The 21,808-nt window shown below is 33.7% G+C and overlaps 1 protein-coding gene across 14 annotated transcripts in view; it reads right to left on the reverse strand.

Moving 5' to 3' along the window:
* Window positions 1-21,808, reverse strand: part of LOC143197182 (forkhead box protein P4) — a 106,517-nt gene that overhangs the window by 8,010 nt on the left and 76,699 nt on the right. For 5 of the 14 annotated variants that reach the window (XR_013005940.1, XM_076405417.1, XM_076405416.1 and 2 more), the window contains 10 exons: window positions 9,753-9,971; window positions 9,499-9,693; window positions 8,258-8,510; window positions 7,435-7,524; window positions 4,621-4,798; window positions 1,423-1,775; window positions 1,307-1,351; window positions 1,044-1,120; window positions 881-982; window positions 86-234 (listed from right to left, as the gene is read on the reverse strand). Coding sequence is in view for 13 of the 14 variants with exons in the window: in XM_076405417.1 (XP_076261532.1) it covers window positions 86-234; window positions 881-982; window positions 1,044-1,120; window positions 1,307-1,351; window positions 1,423-1,775; window positions 4,621-4,798; window positions 7,435-7,524; window positions 8,258-8,510; window positions 9,499-9,693; window positions 9,753-9,971 (1,661 nt within the window). In the remaining variant the exon portion in view is untranslated. The remainder of the gene's footprint in view (window positions 1-85; window positions 235-880; window positions 983-1,043; window positions 1,121-1,306; window positions 1,352-1,422; window positions 1,776-4,620; window positions 4,799-7,434; window positions 7,525-8,257; window positions 8,511-9,498; window positions 9,694-9,752; window positions 9,972-21,808) is intronic. The other 9 variants (XM_076405414.1, XM_076405413.1, XM_076405420.1 and 6 more) reach the window with 3 other exon arrangements.

The following is a 21,808-nucleotide window of genomic DNA, read 5'->3' on the forward strand; positions in this document are numbered from 1 at the left end:
AAAAGGAGGAAAAGAGATGTAAAAAATGTAAAAAATCACAAAACACACAAAGGTACTAAAATGCACCAGTGGGCCAGGGACGTACCCGACGACAGGTTGAGCCAACGGGCCCGAGGAGCATCGCTGAGGCCTCCTCTTGTAGAACTCCACCTCGTCTACGGTCCACACAGCCCCCTTCACGTTTTCCACGCGCATGAAACATTTGTGGAGCGACAGGTTGTGGCGAACTGCGTTCTAACAACAAATCAAACACCTCCTGGTAAACAACGCGCCTAGCTCTAGTTGCAAGCTGCGTTTTCCACCTCCCAAACCCAAAAAATCTTCTCGTTTACGAACATTAATCCATACAAGGCGCTTCTCAATTCTTTGGGTTTGTAACAGTGCCGTAACGTATTTTATTCTTTTTCGAGACAAAATTATTTTTATATATTGATTTACGATACGCCACTGTATTTTGAAGGTATCTAACAAAATTAAAAGAATTATCAAAATAAAAAGAAAATAATAACAGTGATGGGTTAAAAGGAAACAAAACTGATGAAATAAAAATTAAATGAGAAAAGAACAAAATTATTGAAAAATTAAAAATAAGTAACTTTAAGATAAAAAAGGTAAATTCTTGCATGCAAGCTAAAGCTGTTAAGTCTCGTGACGTGACGATTCGTAGATGGACATTGTTTGTTATGTACTTTACCAAAAATACATACTGTCATCACATTAGCTCAGTTTAAAAAGGAATTCTTTATTAATAATATCGTAGAGCTTAATCTTATATCTTAAGTTTAATCCTAAATATTATTATTCTTTTTCTACTAATATATACGTAATATATTCTATATAAAAAGGGAAAAATGAAAAAAAAAAGAAACTGTCACAATACCTTCCATGTTGCTGCGTTTCTCCTAAAATAACAGAACGTATTTTGGAACCAATTGTAAATTTCGTTTAGTGTTAATTGTTTATCTGGAGATTCGATGATGGACTAAAATAAATCGTCGATTAATTGAATGATGTTGATTTAGTGTCGCTATCCCTCCACCTACCTGTCTGATTAACGACGCGTAAGTAAATGGTGGTCTCACATCTGCGTTCTTGTAAAACTCCCTATTCCTTTGAATTTCTGAAAATACGTTGCATTTCTTGTAGAGAAAAACAAAATATCACATAAAACATTCCAAACGATGGACATCCTCAAACTTTTATTCAATCAACGTATTAATTAAATTAACATTCTTAAGATGAAAATCGTTTGAAATAATTTCAACTGAGATATTTACTAAGTTGTTTTATACACGAAAAAAAATACCTTGTTGAACATCAAGTCCAGCTCTTTCTAGCATATATGGCAAACCTTTAAGCAGCATGGAAAAAGGTTTACCTTTGGATTACTTAAATAAATCTAATTTCATTGTTCTGACTTACCACCGGCTAGTGATAACGCTGATTTGTCGCTGAGGCGTCTTCTAATGGGTCCGGCAACATTAGGAGCTGGTGAATGTAGGACCGGTGATCGTACAGCTGATACCATAGGTCCCATATTTACCGGTGGTGGTGGTACTGGGGTACTAACTTGAATTTTACCAGGAACACCTGCTGTGGAGTCTTTATGGGGATCAGGTGAGCCGAGTTGTTTCGAAAGATGCAAATGGTGCATCATAGCTTGTAATCGGTCACGTTCTTTTTGTAGTTGCAGTTCTAGTTGAGATACCACTTGCATTTGTACTCGAGCTTGGGCAGTAGATCTATCATCCAAAGTATGTTCCGTATTTAAATGCCTAGAGTTTAAGAAATAATATGACTTCGATGAAGACAAACTATTGGTATTCGCATGAAAAAGTAACGCACGACTAATACACGACATGATAATTAATCGTTAATAACGAGGATTATTTTTTCTCACACCCAATAATTGAACGTGTTTGCAATATTTTATCATCGTAACCTCGTTTCGTTTCCTGATTTCAATTGATATTCCGATAAAAAACAGTCGAATCGAAGGAAAGTTCAACACAATAAAAATATATATCAACGGTTATTTGAATATTCGCCATTCCCAACCTAACAATAACCGAAGAACTGATTCAATAGACGTCAAAGTCAATATTAATTTTGGTTTATATTTAGCATTTTATGAGGTGATTAATATGTAAAAGAAAAGAAGGAGATTAAGTAAAACACCAAATTACAATATTTTCTCCGATCTTGGCGACAAAAGAAAAACCAACCTGGAATAAATTAGGCAAGACTGTGCGCTTTAAAAAGCCTAATTATGCCATGTTTAATTAATATGCAGGGCGTTTGATTGCGGCGTTGTCGGATTTAAATGTTAATCCTCAACACGGCCTTTATTACTTCCTTAACGCTTCAAAGGTGAGGGGGAAAAGTTTGTCTTGAATTTTTTATCTTTTATTCGAGACCGAATTCCGACGAACTTGTTTACGTCATCCCTAACTCCTAGATCATCGTGACACTTACAAAATAAAACAGGAAGACGTTATTACTTAAATTTTGTCCCAAAACGTAGAATGAATTACCACAACAACGACACTTGAAGGTTTTTATTTTTGGGAACGGGAAACTCGACGGGATCACGGGTCTGGTAAATATGAAGGATGCGGATATGATGGGAAATGGGTAAGTGCCTTATCAGTCATGACTCGTATCGAATCTGCTGGTAACAGGGATATCATCAAGTATGATACAGATAAATGTAGTTCATTATGTACCCCCCAGACAATCCTGCAGAAGAAGTCGGACCTTACAGACCTATTTCGCTACTATCTGCAATATCAAAGCTATTTGAGAAACTGATATTTAAACGTGTTAAACATTAAAAGATATATCTCTGCCTAGGGCAATAGAAAAAGTGCAAGTGGCAGTCAACAAAATCTACAAATGGACGATAGATTGGAAAATTCAACTTAATAGCTCCAAATCTGTTAATTTTGCATTGAGGCGAAATAATAAAAACTTAATTATATCACAGAATTAGCTGAATACCTTGGAATCCATCTTGACGGTAGATTAAATTGGAAGCATCACGTTAGACAAAAAGCAAAACACATTAGAACCAAAATAAAACAACTATACTGGTTAGTCAGAAGACACTCTCAACTTGATCTAAAATCAAAGAGGTTGATCTATAATACAATTATAAAGCCAATTTGGACCTATGGGGTGCAAATATGGGGTTGCACTAAATATTCAAATCAACTAGTCATACAACGCTGTCAAAACAAGGTTCTTCGATTGATTACCAATGCCTATCGCTTTGTAACCAATGAAGAACTGCACGATGACCTGGAAATTAAATGGATTTGCGATGTTATCCAAGATTTCGCCTTGAAACACGAAAGAAGATTACTAAATCATACTAACGTGGAAGCAATATAACTGCTGGACAGCGCGCAGGATGTCAGGAGATTGAAACAAACAAAACAAAATATAAATAATTAATATTAATAATTATATTTTATAATTGAGGAATACATATTGATGTATTTTCTCGCACTCGTCTTGCTTGTTAATTAATCCAAGTACATAGATGTACATCTAATAAATATGTTATAAAAAAAATCATGTACCTCGGTATCAAGTCAACGATGATAACAAGCGCCATGAAGTGTGAGTCGTGAAGAAAATATCGAGAACTGTTTATCTACAGATCCTTTAATTGCGACTCAGCGATCAGTTATTACTAATTCTCTCAGTTTTTCTTTGAATAGTTGACGAAAAGGCTATGAACCAATATAGCTGTAGCAAATAATATATAGCGAAATTGATATATGTTTTCTAGACATGCTGCTTGCCAACATAACAAGAAAAAAATCGCGTCCGTCGGATCATCCGCGAAATTTCTATAGCAATTAATATGCAGTTAAGCTCGTTCGTGTTGTCAATAGTTATGGAAACCTAGATTAATGAAAAACAATGAGAAAAACTAAAAAATGTCTGCCCGAGACAGTTTTATTGTTAAATTGGGAAATTTTTAATTAACTTTCGGGCGTTCTCGTTCTTCGGCTTATTATTTTGCTCCAGCAATTTTTAACCAAACAATAAGCGATCAATAAGCCATTTACTGAAAACAAACACAATAAATTTTATCCCCTTAACAGTTTATCTACATCGTAAACCTTATTCACGAAACTTTAAGAAGGGAACTCCCGTTCTAAATGCACTACATCACCGTTTCAAAAACAAAGCAATTATATAATTTTATGGCGCATTTTTATATCCATCAGAGTTTTTTTTATTTCGCGGCTTTTATGATGCCATCGTAATTTTTCGGTAAACAGTTTAGAAAACTTTTTATCACATTGTAATAATGCGACTATTTAAGAATGGAAACCGATTGCCACATTCAAGTTTATCATTAACAACTAATAATCAACAAAACAAAAATGATGTTTTGATGCTTTGTTGGTATAGACGATTTGATGATTAAGATCATCAACGTGGTTTATTAATAAATATTATTTGTTTGTTGCATTCGTCACGCTAATAATACGTATTCAGTTACAACAACAACAATATTGATTATGATAAATATTTTATAAAATTCATGCGACAGAAGGCCAGCGAGCCCGATTCGGAGAAAATATTTTAAAACAATTCACTTACTTTATAAATGCTTGCAGGTCTTCGCAAATTGTTTCACAACCTGGCCATTTGCAAACCCCATGGCCGAAAAGATGATGATGTACTCTATCTGGAGTTGTTGACCTGGTTGGTTTCTCATCAGATAGAGAATCTTCTCTACTAGATCGATTTTGTATACTGAGTAAACCAGGTGAGTTATCTATAATAAATAAAGAGGCTTTACTTGTTGGAATATGATGTACATCATGTACATTCAATGTAAAATATTATCAAATGTAAAAAAAACGCAAGTAGCGATATTAGCGATGTCTACTTCGAGAAAAGACGGACTCACATTTGTACATCTAATATTTATAAAATGATGGAAGATAATTAGGAATTTCCGAGTTGTTTACATTTACAAATATGTGAAAGTTTTCTCGTTATATCGACGAGATCGCAACAGATCTGAACTATTAAAAATAGTCTGATACTGAAGATGTGTTATAAACAATGTTTGACGTATATTTTTTTCGCGTCCAGTTTATTTTAAGAGTAAATTGTTACGGTGTATCTTGATTTATAAGTATTGATTTGTTAATAAATTTGATTCCAATAAAATTTCATTGGCATGACTCATCGAGATATATCCGCGCTATCGGTATTTTTGCAAAGGGGGTGTAATATTTGTTTATTTTTCAACGAGATAATATAAACATTTCCAGTATAATGACACATTTTTCATTCCCGACTTACTAAAATTACTCGTGGAATATGTTTTACTAACAATAAGCTACAATTTTAATTATAAACGTTAATCTAAACATTTTTCAATAAATAAATGTTCAGCAACGTTGTTAGGAAAATATCAAAAATGTCGGCTGATCTATTCATTCCGACTAACTGGAATTGATAGACCTAATATTGAGGTTTTACAAATAATTGTTAACTGTTATATATTATATTATTTATTTTTTGTGCTTTTCAAAATACCGGTGTTTTATTGTCAGGAATTGGTTTCCGATGACCTAAATAAGAATATTGTGAAGATAAACCAATCTAGATTTTTGGATATATTAAATTTTAATAAATTATTTATTAATAAGTTTCATACTTGCTCGTATATTTGCGAGCATTCTGACTAATTCGCGAGAGTTGTAAACTCAGGTGTTGTGGTTGATACTATCAATGATAGAGTAAAAATTAATCAGCTGAAGCTAATTACGAATGGAAGATCCCCTATCCAAATATTCAGCATTGTAATGAAATGTAGACATTTTACTTATTTTTCCTTGTTTGATTAAGACTGAATATTAGTTGGATTTTATTCATGCTAGTTCAATAAAGGTATTTTCCATATTGATTTGTATTTTCAAAAAATATGAAATGGTCTTCTCTTTTCTATCGAAAGATAAAATATAAAGGTAGTATTTTCATTGGTTTCGTGTGAATTATATAAAACAGAAACCTGGACTCTCATAAAGATCTCTAAGCTTTTACAATTATCTTGATAGGACAATTTACACATTTGCAGGATATGTATAACAGGTCAGTTGAAAAGTCCCCGGCGTGACACATAAATGGCACTACTAGAATTAAATCCATATGTTTTTAGTTAGCCCTAACTCTTATAAGATGTTATAAGATGCGTGTATAAATTTGACAGTTATCGGATCATTAGATTGTGAATTGTAGCATTTTGACTGAAGCAACTTTTGTTATTGTGAATAAAATGGATAAAAAGGAATTTCACGTGTTGATAAAATATTGCTTTTTTGAGGGAAACAATACAGTTGAAGCAAAAACTTGGATTGATGCCGAGTTTCCGGACACTGCCTCAGGATAATCAACCATCAAGGATTGGTATGCTAAGATTAGATGTGGTAAAATGAGCACCGAAGGCGGCGAACGCAGTGGACGCCCAAAAGAGGTTGTTACCGACGAAAACATTTAAAAAATCAACAAAATGATTTTGATTGACCGTAAATTGAAATTGAATAAAATAGCAGACACTCTAATGATATCGTTGAACGTCTACATCATATTATTCAAGAATATTTGGGTATGGGAAAGCTCTGTGCAAAGTGTGGGCCGCGTGAGCTCACTTTTGACCAAAAACAACGACGAGTTGATGATTCAGAGCGGTGTTTGAAGATGATCAAGCGTAATAAATCCGAGTTTTTGCGTCGATATGTGACAATGGATGAAACATGGCTTCATCATTTCACTCCGAAGTCCAATCGACAGTCATCCGAGTGGACTGTACATGATAAACCCGTTCCAAAGCGTGGGAAAACGCAACAGTAGGCTGGCAAGGTTATGGCGTCTGTATTTTGGGATGCGCATGGAATAATTTTCATTGACTACCCTGAAAAAGGAAGGACCATCAACAGCGACTATTATATAGCGTTACTGGACCGTTTGAAGGACGAAAAACGGCCGCATTTGAAGGAAAAGAAGGTGCTGCTTCACCAAGATAATGCACCGTGTCACAAGTCAGGGAAAACGATGACAAAAATCCATAAATTGGGCTTCAAATTGCTTCCTTATTCACCGTGTTCTCCAGATGTGGCCCCCAGCGACTGTTTCCTGTCCTCATATCTCAAAAGAATGCTCGCTGGGAAGACATTTTCGTCGAATAAAGAGGTTATCTCCTAAACTGAGGCCTATTTTGAAGCAAAGGACAAATCGTACTACAAAATTGGTATCGAAAAGTTTCAGGGTCGCTATAATCAGTGTATCACCCTTGAAGCGAATTATGTTGAATAAAAAAAACTAATTTTGCCAAAAAAAAATGTGTTTTACTATGGTAGGCTGGGGACTTTTCAATTGACCTGTTATATAAGTAATTCTTACCATTAATCTCTGATGGTGGTTTGTTATTAAGGGGTTGTTGTTGATCATTGAGATCCTTCCAAGGGCTCATAACGTCCCTTGAATTCATTCCTAGAGCAAAAATAAACTATAGTAGGCTATTTTTTGGTAGTTAATAAGAGTTTCTTGGTAAAAGAGTCATTTAATTATATTTAAATGCGAAAACGACAAGAGAAGAGGGCGTTATTCACGTGCGCTTTTAACCGGCATGTGTGAAAATATTTCCAGCTTTTAGGAATGATAAGGAGGGAACGAACGGGATATTGAGGGAAATGGGCAAGTGCCTTATCAGTTATGACTCGTATCGAACCGGCTGGTGACAGGGACATCATCAAGTGTGATACAGATAAATATAGTTCACCATGTATCAAGTCAACGAGTCGCTACTGGTTTGGTTCTAACCGCACGTGATTACCGCCCCCTCGGTTTGGTTTGGTTGTGTTCGAAAAAAACTCAAGTTGGCATTGCCCATTTCATAGGTAGTACTGATGAACTCAGGGTTGGGTTACTATACATACCTAAAAGCTGGAAATATCTCAATATTTTCATCCACTCTTCTAATATCACTTCTTCTTATTTCTTCACATTTCATTTTTTTACTCATTATATTTACTTCTTTTAAAAAATTACTTAAGCATGCATTGATTTTTAAGTATTTTATATTAAAATATAAAAAATAATGAAATAAAAGTATTAAAGAATATAGAAATGAAAAATTATAATAGCATTTCTTCAGATAATTCTTTTCTTGACTCTTCTGAATCATATTCATAACGATTTCAAGATGATTTTCCTTGTTCATTACCTTGTCCTTGTCCTATCATCAAAGGTTGCATCCCCATACCTTGATGCACTACATATTGTCTCTGGATAATTTGTAATTGTTGAATTAATTGCTGCTGTTGTAGCGCAAGTTGTTGCAGTGATCCCGATGCTTTCTTCTTATCAGAACTTTGAAGGATATGTGTTTGTTGGATGAGATTCAATTGAAGTTGTTCGTGTAATTGTTGGATAGTTTGTTCAATTTGTTTCTTGCCTAATTCAGCTAACTGATGATGCTGTAAAGTAAATCAATTCCCTTTAATGTTCTGTTTTCGTTCGAATTAGTGTTGGGAACTATCGACTGAAATCAACTATTGACTGTTTAGTAATTGAGTACTTTTTACTATCAACTGTTTCAGTTGACGGTTTTCAGTCGCTATTTTCGGTCCGACTGACTTTGTTACTATTTACTATCGACTATTTAAGTCGTGTACTTTTAGTTACTATTTTTGGATCTACTAGTTTCATTCGAGTGGTTTTTAACGTTATGGCTCTATCGTCCTAGCCGCGACCTTGACAAAAAAATACCCAATTTATGCTTATATAGATTTATATGTAATATATATACAGTTTTATGATTTTTTTGGTAGTTTGCTTGTAAATAATGTAATAATTGCTTGTAATTTTAATTATGTCATTAATTAGTTTTTTTTCTATGATTAGGTATATGTTTAATTTTTATTTAGTATATATGGTTATTGTACATCTTTAGTTGTTAGGTTTTGTTTAAGATCTATTGTATTGTCTATATTTATTATAGTATATTATTTGAAAATAGCAATTAACGTATTAAAATACGATAAAACACTTGTAGGGTATTATTCCATTCCATAGAAAAAATCCGTTCCTTTTTACAGATTGATTTAACTTTCAAATATAAAAGTAATTCTTCTTCGTTCAGAATGAAATTATTAATTGCATGTTAATAGGATTCAGTAATATTTTTTTTCCTTTTCTTTTATAAAGTTAGTACTTGAAGGAATTTAGACATCCTCGTCTCGCTTGTACTACCATTGGAGAATATAAGCACATATAAAATTAACCGGTCAAAGCAATTATCCGTTGTTTTCTCTCTCACAATTTATACAGGAAAGGATTCGTACATCTTCGTCTGATATTACGAATTGAATAAAATAGTAATTACTATTTTCAGTCACTAGTATTTTGACTATCGACTGTTTCGACTGTTTTCAGTCGATAGTTCGATTCAGTTATTGGTATTACTTGATGTTGTTGCTGCTGTTGTTGCAAAATTGAATGTTGTTTCATCAAATTTTGTAATTGAGTGGGGCTGAGGACGTGCTGTTGCAAAAACTGCTGCATATGGTGAAAATTTGAAGCCGGCGATGGCATCATTTGAGGTCCAGATGATTGAGATTGATTGTAAGGAGAAAAATCATTTCCTAATTTGGATTCAGTCTGAAATTAATTTTTTAAAAAATGATTCGACCATTAACTGATATTTATCAATGAATTACTTGTGATACTGGTGGAATGGTTGCGCTGAGTGTTTTCTGTGGATCAGAAGTAGGTATGGGTGAATCGTCTTGAACTCTGTGGTCTGAATTAGGCGGACTAACGCTTCCATTTCCTTTCAAATCCCGCTCTCCTCGATCTTGGTCCCAACTACTCCTTTCGAGCTCTAACTGTTGGTGCTGCTGCTGATCCTTCAACACTTTTTCTAGAGATGCCGCCTGCTGTAACAAAAAAAAACGAACATCAACATGTTTCGATAAAATTTGCTTTTCTTAGAGTACAATTCGAGTTCAATTTGATTAATACTAAGACAAAAAAAACAGGTTTAGGTAATGGAAAATATTGACCGTCTTCTTAAAATGCCTTGCGGTTATTGAAGTAATCTTTAGAAGGGAAACGATGGTCACTCTTAAGGTAATAAGCTTAAGATCGTGTGTTGATGGAAGCGTCGTTGTTCCTATAATCCATTCTTGGTCAAACATCTTGGCGAATAATTTAATTTTCTTCATCGGTCCTCGATAGAAACTCAGGGTGCAGCCCCTTAGAGATACGGGTGAGCGAGCCAAAGCGGCTCAATTAGAAATATAAACAGCGGTTTTGCTAGAAAATGTATTTAGATTGTAAACAACCGATTCATATAAATTATACTAGTGTACATACTATATATTTAAGCGTGGTTAACCAATAGGCGAACCGCAGTACAGTATCAGTAATATATTTAATATACAAGGTATTTAGTCGTACAAATACAAACATATTTGTTTCTGTTTAAAAAGATTAAGTTTGTGGATTCATTTGTTTTTTTTTTGCGGTTATACCTACGAGAAACTAACGGTTACGTAAATGTAATATTAACACATTATATTCGAACTATTCTTTGCTTATAAACGTTACGTGTCGTCTTTCACTGAATGAGAAACCAGGAATGAACGAGAATGTCTGCAAATTGGGTCATGCGCAAGAAGTAAGCTGACAATCTAGCTATTATTTTTGATTAAATATGCGAGCTCCTGATTTAAATCAAAGCTGTCTCAGTACAGACATTTTTTTCCATCAAGCATCAAACTCAACGCCTGTAGAGAGCAACAGGGGGCTCTTGCCATATATTCCATGCAGTTTGTAGTCGCTTATCGCTGGCTTTTCCACCGATATACACCTCCTGGGATAGATTGCTTTCATGGCGATTGTCGGAGGTGACTGTCGATCCATGAGGAGTCTACCAAAGGATATATCTGACTCTAAGAAATATCCTGAATACCTTTTCATATTCTCGAACGGTTCCAACGGTTCGGAATTCGGAGCGATGACTATGTGGGAGCAGTATTTACATAGGTGATGTCGGAGGGACACTTCAGGCTCCCCGTTTCATCGAGTGTATTGACGGCTGAACTGTTTGCCATGTATAGAGCCCTGACTTCAGTACAAGATGTACAGGACAAATGATTAGTTATCGCCTTCGGTTCAAGTGCCTCCAACCATATCTACCTCTACATACGTGAACTAACCTCTAATTGGAAAGGAGCGGCAAAACTGTCACCTTTACGTGGCTCCCTTCTCACTCTGGAATCATTGAAAATGAAAAAACGGATTACTTAGCCAAGGAGAGGGAGGGATCACTTTCTGAAAATTTCCTCTTCTGGAGTGAAGAACCACTCTACTAGAATCTAGACCAACCCAGATGCGATCTAACAGAAAACAACAAGCTTTGGGAGGTGAAAAAAGAGTATTATCAGGGCCTTAACACCATTAACATCAGCAGGCGCAACTTAAGCGTCTCAGAATTGGTCACTGCAAACTGACCCATGGAATCATTAAAATCTCAATAAAGGAAAAAATTCACCACTGTGCGTCGAATGCAGTTCCTCATTGTGAATCAGATACATACTAATCGAATGCCGAAGATACAACTCGCAAAGACGGTTGATCACCCGGGGTGAGACGATGAACGAGTGCCTTAGGCTGGAGAACCTGGACAAGCTGATTAATTTTCTAACTGTAACAGGACTATTACTCGAAATATAATAGTGTGCATCTGTGTAACATCATGCAAGTTCATTTGAATTTTTTTATCTTGTATCCTTATCACTGTCATGGGTTATGCGACCATTATACTGTAGCATTCATATATCCATGTATCTATATGCTTTTACATATTTTGCTTGTGTCATCTTGCAACATACTTGGAATAACATTATATACTTAGACTGATACTGTAAATGTGTTGTATATTGTATACCTGTAAACAGACCCTAAATAGTTCCGGAGGCTGATGGGTCGATAATATACAAATAAATAAATAAATAATCTAGCTATGATGGCTATTATGTTACTGTATACTGGACATTCTAGCCTATTGAAATAGGGTTTAGTACTTTATTTGCTTTTGTCAGAATAATGAATTCCATTAGATGAATATCGGAAAGAAATGATATTATAATATTATTATTAAAGAAATGGTATGTATATATTTAAGGTGTGCGAAGAGAAAAAATGGACGAGAGGAAGATATATGGGAAGCATGAAAATTTATTTTTAAAAGTTAAGCGTGTAACATAATGCGATCTTGTGTCGGTGATCGCTATTTAAGAAGGGTAAATGACGTTGAAACAACGGTGAAATTCATTGATATTCTCGTGTTGGCGTCTTAAAAAACTTGACGCCCCTTTGTGGTACAGTGTTTGACTCGGGCGGGGCATATTTCATATGCAGAAGGGCTGTTTTGCTTGCCGAGGCAATATTATTTCCATATTTTTCACATAATGCCGTAGTGTATATGGGTTTTATTTCATGTGACATCATGGTAATGCATTTTAACATCTTATCATTCATTGCGGTTTCTTCGCAACTCTTTAAAAATGGCGCGTTTGCAGGGCCACAGCAAATATAATTTGTTTTATGGGGGCTCTTCTCGCTCGCGCTTATATATTGCCAAATTTATGATTTCAACCCCATTCATAAAGAATACCTGTTACCTAATAAAATTCATCCCCAAATATTTCTCTTTTTCCTTATTTCATAATAATTCATATAGTTTACTAAAAACCTGCATCATTAATAAATCGACATAAAATCGAAATAAAACATGTTTTGTTATCTCATAATAATACGATTTGTTCGTTTCTATCAAAATCATTTCTGATATTACTGTTATTATTTGTGGTGTAACCGTTTGAAAGTAGTTCAGATGCCTTCGACATAATCAGTTCCAACTTTTGACATACGTAATATAAAGAAGTTAGGTTAAGATACATTATTAAGAAATGTGTAAAAGTAACAAGTGTGTATAGAAAATATAGAAATAAACCATCTAGCATAATATGTGGAATTAACAATAGTGAATAAAATTCATAAATACTTAAAATCATAGTTATTATTATTTGTTAAATCTAAATAGCACATTAAAAGCAAATACTTCACCAAATATTTGAACCGAAATCGCGGGTTAAGAGCACTAACAATTACAATAAGCAAGATAAATGGTGCTTCTTCGAAATATATTTTTTACAAACAGTTAAAGAAATCTGATTGGATGTGTGGTGAATGTTGGCATACGTTCGAAAAATAAGTAAATATTATTTCGTTTCCAGCCCTTATGGAAAATATGATATCGCAATAAAAACAGGCTGCTAATTCCCGACATCTTTTAGCCCTTTTGTCAAAATATAAAAATGGAAATTTCAAATCTACTACAGATTCTCGAATTGTTAACTTGTGCATATTTATTAAATCTGGCTTGCTGGAAAGGGTCCAAAACGAAATATGTTTATTCAAAAGAGGATACTTTGGCAAATTTAAATTAAAATTTGCCCAGGCGGCCAAACGTGTATATTTTTCATTTTAAGGGGAGGTGGGGTAGGGGGCTAAGGGCGGACGTCAAAATGCAAAAATATTCTTTTCTCGGTTCGTTATTAGAAAGAGTTAAACACTACGATGATGACGGTGGCAGAGGGGTGCGGAGGCAATTTTAGGAAACGGGGTATGGGCGCAGAAATACCACGACCGGCTTTTTTAATTATCGAATTAATTAATTTTTTACAACGGATTTTGAGACAGCTCGTTTAGGGAAATGAATTTTTCATCCGATTGAAAATTAACGAATTATTCTAAAAAATAAAAACAATTATCACAAAATAATTCGGACAGCAAGAACAGCTTTATATACCCACTTAATTGATATTATAATTATCCGCATTACGTTATAATTAACTGACACATATTTTACCTGATTTTTTATCAACGTTCTTGGTTAAAACTCATGAGCAGTTCCCGTTATAATAAAATTCTTAATTCGTATAACTTATGTTGTATATTCATTACTATTGCCATTTTTATTTAATATTTTCTATACCACTTAAATAAAAGTGACTTAAAAAAAAAATGAAAAACTGAAATTTAAAGAACATCAAAATATTTATGATCGATGGTGTAAAGTATTTCACCACCTCTGGGTTTATAAAAGAGCCGATTCGAACACGATGGGGAAAAATAAAAACAATAACCGAAAGAATCGTTTAAGAAAAACAAAACACGAAAACAGCAAATCATCGAATTGTAAAACGAAAAATTTTCAAAGTTATTTTACCCCCACGAAGTTCGCGCAACCCGTCGAAAATTTATATCTCTACGCTCGTGTTTGTCTTTGTCTTTTATTTTGTTTTTTGGCAAAGTTTTTTCTTTCGTATGGGAATTATTCAAATTCATGTAAATTCCTCGCCACTGTACCAAACGCAAAATTCATGTTTTGATAGTGGGAACATTTTTAGATTGGGGGTGAGGTAGGTTCGAACAAGGCATTTCATTTTTATCTCTTTCAAGTTCATTGGTGGTAACTTGAAAAAAAAAACAGAACGTGTTACCTAGAATACCAAATTCACCAAAGATCGAGTTGTAAATAAAATATTTCATTATATTATATAAAAATATGATAAAATTTTCTATCATATATAGATAATATGTATATACATATATACATATTATCCTAGATATGATAGTGGTGTCATTCATTTAGTCAAAAATAATTGTACTTTGAAAATGTAGATTTCAGAAGGTAATTTTCATCATATTTTGTTTTCTTATTACTTCCAAAATAGGAAAAATGTGTTGCTTAAGTGAATGCTAACGTGATAATGAGCGTATTCCTTTTCATTCAGGAACTGTCAATGTTAAACAGTCCGTGTTTCAAAACTGATTCATACACATAAGACTGGATGTCAAAAAAGCTTAACAGTGAAATATGTAGTAGACCGAGTTTTTTTTTACGAATAGTTGCTGAAACGAAACGAAATCGATCAATTTTTCAGTGGAATAGATCAGAAAAAAGTTAGAAAAGCATTGCTGATCTCGAGCTGCTTAGACCTAACCAAACCGTTAATTCGACTCTTTACTTTCAACAATTAGTATCACTGAAACAGGCGATCAATAGAAAAAGCATTGTCTTCCATCAGGACGCATAATGATTTAATGTCTTGCAAAAATTGAGAGAGATTGGCTGAAAAGATTTAAAGCAACCACCCTTAATGGTGAAACACCTAATTTTATTTTATTAAATTGGCTTATGAAAATTACCTTTCCCAATTTTTTACTCATAAATCTCAGATGTTCTCGAAATTATAGTTTTAGCAGAAAGGTGACAAAAGCTCATTAATAAAAACAACACATGAAAAATACTTTTTTGCAACCAATCAAATCAATTAAAATTATTACCTAAATGGGGGATGAACAAAAACGTATCAAGACACTAGCTATAAATGTTCGAAAATAAAAAAAGAAGAGGGAGAAAAATAAAAAATAAAAAGCAAGTCATTACCAACTTAAGGCAAATAAATTAGGTTTAAAGTATAAACTGATTCGAATAAGTAGATTGTGTTTTAAGATTGGACAGATCGAATCGAGTGACTGTGATGTCAGGGCGCTTGGTGAGAGAATAAATAAAAGTCTAATAAAGGTTCTAATGGAAAAAGCGCCTGGAAGTGGGAAATAAAAAAGAAACTGTGTAATTGACAGTGAGCCGACCGACCAGGAGTGTATTGTTGCCGACTGCCTGATTCGCTATTCCGAGGGTAAAAAAAAATGAACGGCATTCCCGATCGCCAAATATCTGAATCACCCCCTCCTATCTCGCGACGAACCCTTATTAGTTTTATGGAGTGACAAAAAGAGGCTCTCCGCATTAAACTTTATTTTTAATCAGGCTTTCGCTAATCAATGTACAGGGTGAACTTTTTCCTTCGGTATCAACAGCTATCAATCGATACGGGTTTAGGGAAGTTTGGCTAAAGTAAAATCATTCATTTTATCATAATATATAATTAATTGCATTCAGTCAGCGGGTCTTGGAATATTTCCTTAAAAAAATGTTAATTCCCTTTTTTATTTTTAGATGTTTACGTTATATCTAAATATTGTTTATTGTTTTTCTATAAACATTTGACATTAATTCATCAAAGATATAGTCATTCAAAATTCCAGAGGTTTATCTTGACCAGAATATAGAAACGCATATTTAAAAATTATTCATACACTTTTTTGATCAATCGTTATTATTAGTTCATGTTTAATGGATCACCATTCTTTCCGTGCTATTTTATGTTGATAATAATTTGTAAATTTTTCAAATCTTTCATAGCAAAAATATAAATAAAAACTCATTTATGCATTATTTAATTTGAAAAATATTGGCATTAACCTGCATTTTGATGTTATTTGTCACGGTCATCATGACGTGATAAATATTATTACAGTGGTAACATTATTCTTTCTATTTTTAATAATACTAAATGTTTTACGGCTTTACAGATATCTTCTTTATATTGATTTATTATTGTAGTAATCTGAGATTTTTCATGATTAACATAGCCTAGATTAAATATTGTCCGTCCTTTTGATACAAAGGTGTAAAAATGAAATAGAAAAAGACAAATAAAAATCCCATTTGAGATTATTCATTTCGATATAAATTATCGTAAGCGGTATTTGTCAGAATAAAGAAAAGAAAGAGGCAAGACATGTTTTATAGGGCAATATTACTATTGCGCCCGTTGGAGATGTCGTCTCCCCTAGTTTTTACCCTTTTACCTTTTTGTAAAAAACGGACCCTATGCGTCACGTTTCCTTAGGGCGCATTCCAGGGGACACTAGACAGTTAAAACGGTCATATTTTTGTATATTAAAAGCAGTATTTTATGCTTTCGGACAACGAAGGACCCAGGACGAAAAAAAGAGACCACTCAAGTAATTTCAACTTAAAACAGAAGAATTTTTATAGACGCAGTCTTTTATTTCGCGAGACATACTTCATTTTAGACCATTATTTAGGGAGAGGGTGTAGGCGGACCTTTAAAGGAGGAATCCTATTTTGTTTATACAATGATAATGCCTTATGCGGAGTATATGGTGCCATAAAAATGAAAAAGTAATTTTGCGTGCTTGTTTTGTGTAATATTATTTTAATAATAAGAAAGATAAATATCTTCTACCTCTCCACGTATAACCAACCCTTATATAAATTTCTACCTACTATCATTCATTTTATTCTCCATCCCACTTTTTCTAAATGAATTATAACTTCCATTTTTTTTTGGTAGTAATTTTGTATTATATTAGCCATTTCAATAAATTTTTTTATATTCATTTGTGTATGAATTAAAATTATAATTGAATATAAATTTAACTTGCATATACAATGCTGGGGAAAAATTAAATCTGCTTTTCCTGATATCTTTAGTAATATTTTAGTAAATATTTAGATATAAATGTGTGTTCATTGTAATTATATTTTCGAAATCTTTTTATGGGTCGCATAATTCGTTAATGTATGATTGCCCGTTTTATTAATATATTTCGTCTATATTAGTAAAATTCATTGTTAAATATATTTTTATACTGTTATAAAATAGAAAATATAAAAGGTATTCCTAGTTCTATTTATGTGTTTTAGTTTATTTCTTATATATATATTGGTCATATGACATATATACATATATAAGGAGACTATTAGAAATCTTTGTTCAAAATAAGTCATATAAATTTATATTCCTGTATAGTTACTCGTGTATAAAACAAAACCATATATTTCAAAAGGGGAAGATGTACAGGTATTATGAAAGGGCCATTGCTTCGAGATATATGGCTTCCTCAAGCTTAATTCGGGTTGTTCCCATCCAGTTAACGTTAAGAAAATCAATCATGTTTATCATAGCACGAATAATTCTGTACTAAAGTCCCTTCGTTTAGGTATTAATTTATTCTCTTTATATTTTGTGAATTTTCTAATTTTATAATTTAGTGAGTTTAGTAAATTTAAAAAGACTTATAATATCGAAACCGTATGGCTGTAACAGTAATGGGAGCTATCGCGAAAATTGCCCTGAAGTAAGACGCAAGTTCAATTATGAGAGTTGCATAAAACTGAATCCGAGGGTGATTCTGGATTGGAATTGCGCGCCGGCTATATTGTCTATAGCGATAAACCAGGCCTGACGGGCTATAATATAATAAAGCACCCTTTTCCCACCCCCCGAATTACAAACAGAGGGTGCCTTACTCGCGTCGGTATTCCTCCTCTTTCTCGTATTAATGATTCAATATCAATTAGTGGGTACACTGAATTATATAAACTTAATCTTGGCTCTCGACGAAGAAACAACGCTAGAAAAATGCTGAATTTTTCAGCAATCGAGAAAATGAGCCGGAGGGAGGTCAGTTTAAATCCGGGACGAAATAAACGAGGGGGACGCGAGGAGGTACGGGAAAACGGGCGATACACCGAGTGGGACTATAAATTAAAAAGCCGTCCTTTGCCCCATACTCAGTTGAAGACGGTTAAATGACTAATACTCAATATTATATATGCTAAGATTTAAAATACATATTTCTGCTTTATTAATTAAACGTGTTTTCATAAAAATAATGAGATTTTTTTGTTAAAATTATTAAAATATTTTGAGAATGCCGTCAGATTAGATTAATATTGTATTGAAAAATGAGAAAGTTAAAGGCATTAAAACGGATGATGGTATTCTTTTTATTCCTCCTGTCGCAACTCAAAATAACGGGCGATCTGCTTTATGAATTTGTGCCATAGGGAGTGACGGCAAATAATTTTTCTCTTGAGCGATGTCAGTTGGTGAAAGTTGGCGAGCGGAAAGCGGAAGTGTCAGAGGGCAATTTAGCATCTTATTAGATGCATCTTTGCCTCTATACAGTCAAATAAAAAAGAAAAACTGAAAAGAAACATAAAACATCCGTGAGGGTGAAAGAACAATGAAATTAGAGAAGACGGGGAAGTTGGAGTTAAAAATCTCCATCCGAATAATTCGCCGAAGAAAAATACAGTTGAGTAAATATCTGTATTTGTGATGAACGGTATAAAAAAAGCGGAATGATGAGGAGAGGTCGGGTAGGCGAGAGAAGGAGGATGAGTAGGGCAGGGGGAGGGGGTTAAAGGCCTCCTAAAACTGAAAGAGGACACGGGGGCAGAGTATAGGGGGGCTTCGATACTCGTATTTACACGATGAGCCACCGTTAGCAATTTAAATATAAAAGGTTGAAAAAGGGAATCGTTCAATGCCATGTTGCGAAGCAATAATCAAACCAAACCCCTCGAGATTCGCGACCATCTTAAAAGAGAAAAAAAAAAGAAAAGGAAATGGACCTTGCAAAGCGTAAATAAAAACCTAATAATGCCCGCAGATCGCTTAGTAGTATCTTTTAAAAGCCTCCTTAATAAAGGCTTGATTTGTTTTAAGGGTGCATAATTCTTATTTAATGGGCTTTTTATATAACTGCCACTGAATTTACCACCTTTATTTAAATATGTATATCTTTTTTAAAATCACACTTCGTCTTCGTTGGCTATTCTTATAGTTACGAGTCAAATTATATGATCTAATAAATTAAATAAAGATTTCAGATTGAACTTTATATTAATGTAATAATATTGAGCTTTTAAAAAATATGATGCTACATAATGACTAAGGTGGCTAAGAGTTTATAGAACATTAATAATGTCTTGTTAAGGTAGAAACATCATGAATGTCTTAAGACGTTTAAGATCTTAACAAGGGGACAAAAACTCCTAACGGTTCAGTTCCGATTGCCAAATTTCACAGTTTATAGCCCTTGGGCGGACCGGCCATATATCCGCACACTTAAACCGGAGGTAATTTATAAATGTCCAGCAGGAACCGTCGATGTACCATATGCCGGCGGACTGGACCTGCTACCGACAGGGCCCATTTGTAATTGCAAGGGCTAAACAAGGACTGGCGCTAAATATTAATAACTCGCACTCAATTACCTTACACTTACCGGCGTTTCAGAGCTAAGGATTTATATTAATTGGTCACCGTTTAACCTCCTGCGACTGCCGCCCAAGCCCTCTACAGACGCGTTTCAGTTTAAGGCTTTTATATTTATCATCATAGCGGCAGTAAAGGGCTCTATTATGACTCACTCTACAAATAGTCTTTATGCTGAACCTGATTTAACTAATCTAAACAATAATAAAAATCAATAAAGAATATTATATTTATACATAGTCGATAAATATATTTTCTTCTTCTCGTCAAAATATATTATCGTTGATTTTCTTGGAAAAAGTATACAACAATTTTCAGACTTTAATATAAACAGTATGGTATTTTTATAATAAAAATTTTAATAAGTAATAATAATATTGTGGTAATAATAATAAGATCTCGCAAGAAACGAGCCGAGAAAAATAAGCAAAATAGTGGTGGATTTAATTATACTCGGGGTGCCGGCTTGATAGCGCAGTGGTTAGTCGCGGGTTCGAATCCTGCTGGGGCATGAATGTACGTTATGTTTGTGATTGTAATTGTAAATATCTTTATAAGCAACAGTGGAAGTCCGACAAGGAATAACCATTTCTGTAACCAGGCTGGGTAAAACCGGATGTCTTCTGGAATGGTTTCTAAGTAGGTCGTTGGCCATTCGGTAGGCTTAATACCGAGCACCGTGGTTCGGAGCCCACGTTAAATAAAATCTCGTTAGTAAAAAGGAAACTTTAAGATATATCAAAAAACAAATCATACTCCAGTACGTTGTACATTGTTATAGTATGATATACCTAGTTATTTCAAATGGTAGACTAGGCTGAACTCCGCGTTTTTCTCTCAGAGATTGTATTAAAAATGAAATTATTCAATTAAGACGTGACAATTACACTGCACATTTGATGAAAAAATCCAAAGACGTCAATTGCAATGATTTTGGCATCTTTGTTGAATAAAAGGCGAATATATTGTTCAATATAATATATTTATTACATTTATTAAAAATCCTATATGCTGTATTCACCTGATATCGTAATATTTTTTCAATATTTTTTGTAGGGTGCTGAATTTTAATCTATGGCTGAAAATGAACTTGTCGTATAACGTATTAATTAATAAAGTTTAGAAAGGGAGATGATGTTACGTGGGCTATAAAAAGAAATGAAAAAAAGTTGTGTGCGACAAAAACGTGTCAAGCAATGTAAAATATCGTGAACGTTCGGTTAGCAGCATTCCGTCAATTTGCTCGGTCCCTGTTAAAAACTTCGATGAAAACCAATACGGAAAAATATTCAACGTCCTCCTAATTCCTCGTATCTCTTGTCAAATACGGACAGCATGCATACTTTTTAAAACTGATAATGAAAAAATTCGTGCTAAATACGAGGAGAGACGCGTCAGGATCATACCCGAGGCATTTTTCGTCCTGATCCTGACAACTCATTCCTATTTACTCCTGAATGTTTTGGCGACAGGTTCGGACTTTCCATTTTTTTATTTCGATATGTTTTATTTATCTCGCGATATTTCAAACACTATCTTGAATTATTTTTGCTTAATATTGTTTATTTTTATTCAATACCATTAAAATAATTTAGTATTAAATTTTAAAATAGATTTCAGATTATAGTTAATATTAATAATTTAATTGTATATATATATATATATATATTTCAATGAACTGTAATTTGTAAGTAGACACTACGATTTTTATTACTTCGTTACCGGAAGAATATATAAAAATTAGAGGAGCGCTAGACAGA

This window comes from Rhynchophorus ferrugineus, unplaced genomic scaffold (genome assembly GCF_030347505.1).
Source record: "Rhynchophorus ferrugineus isolate W39M unplaced genomic scaffold, kcgeb_rfMv2 rfM5, whole genome shotgun sequence".
Lineage (NCBI taxonomy): Eukaryota > Metazoa > Arthropoda > Insecta > Coleoptera > Curculionidae > Rhynchophorus > Rhynchophorus ferrugineus.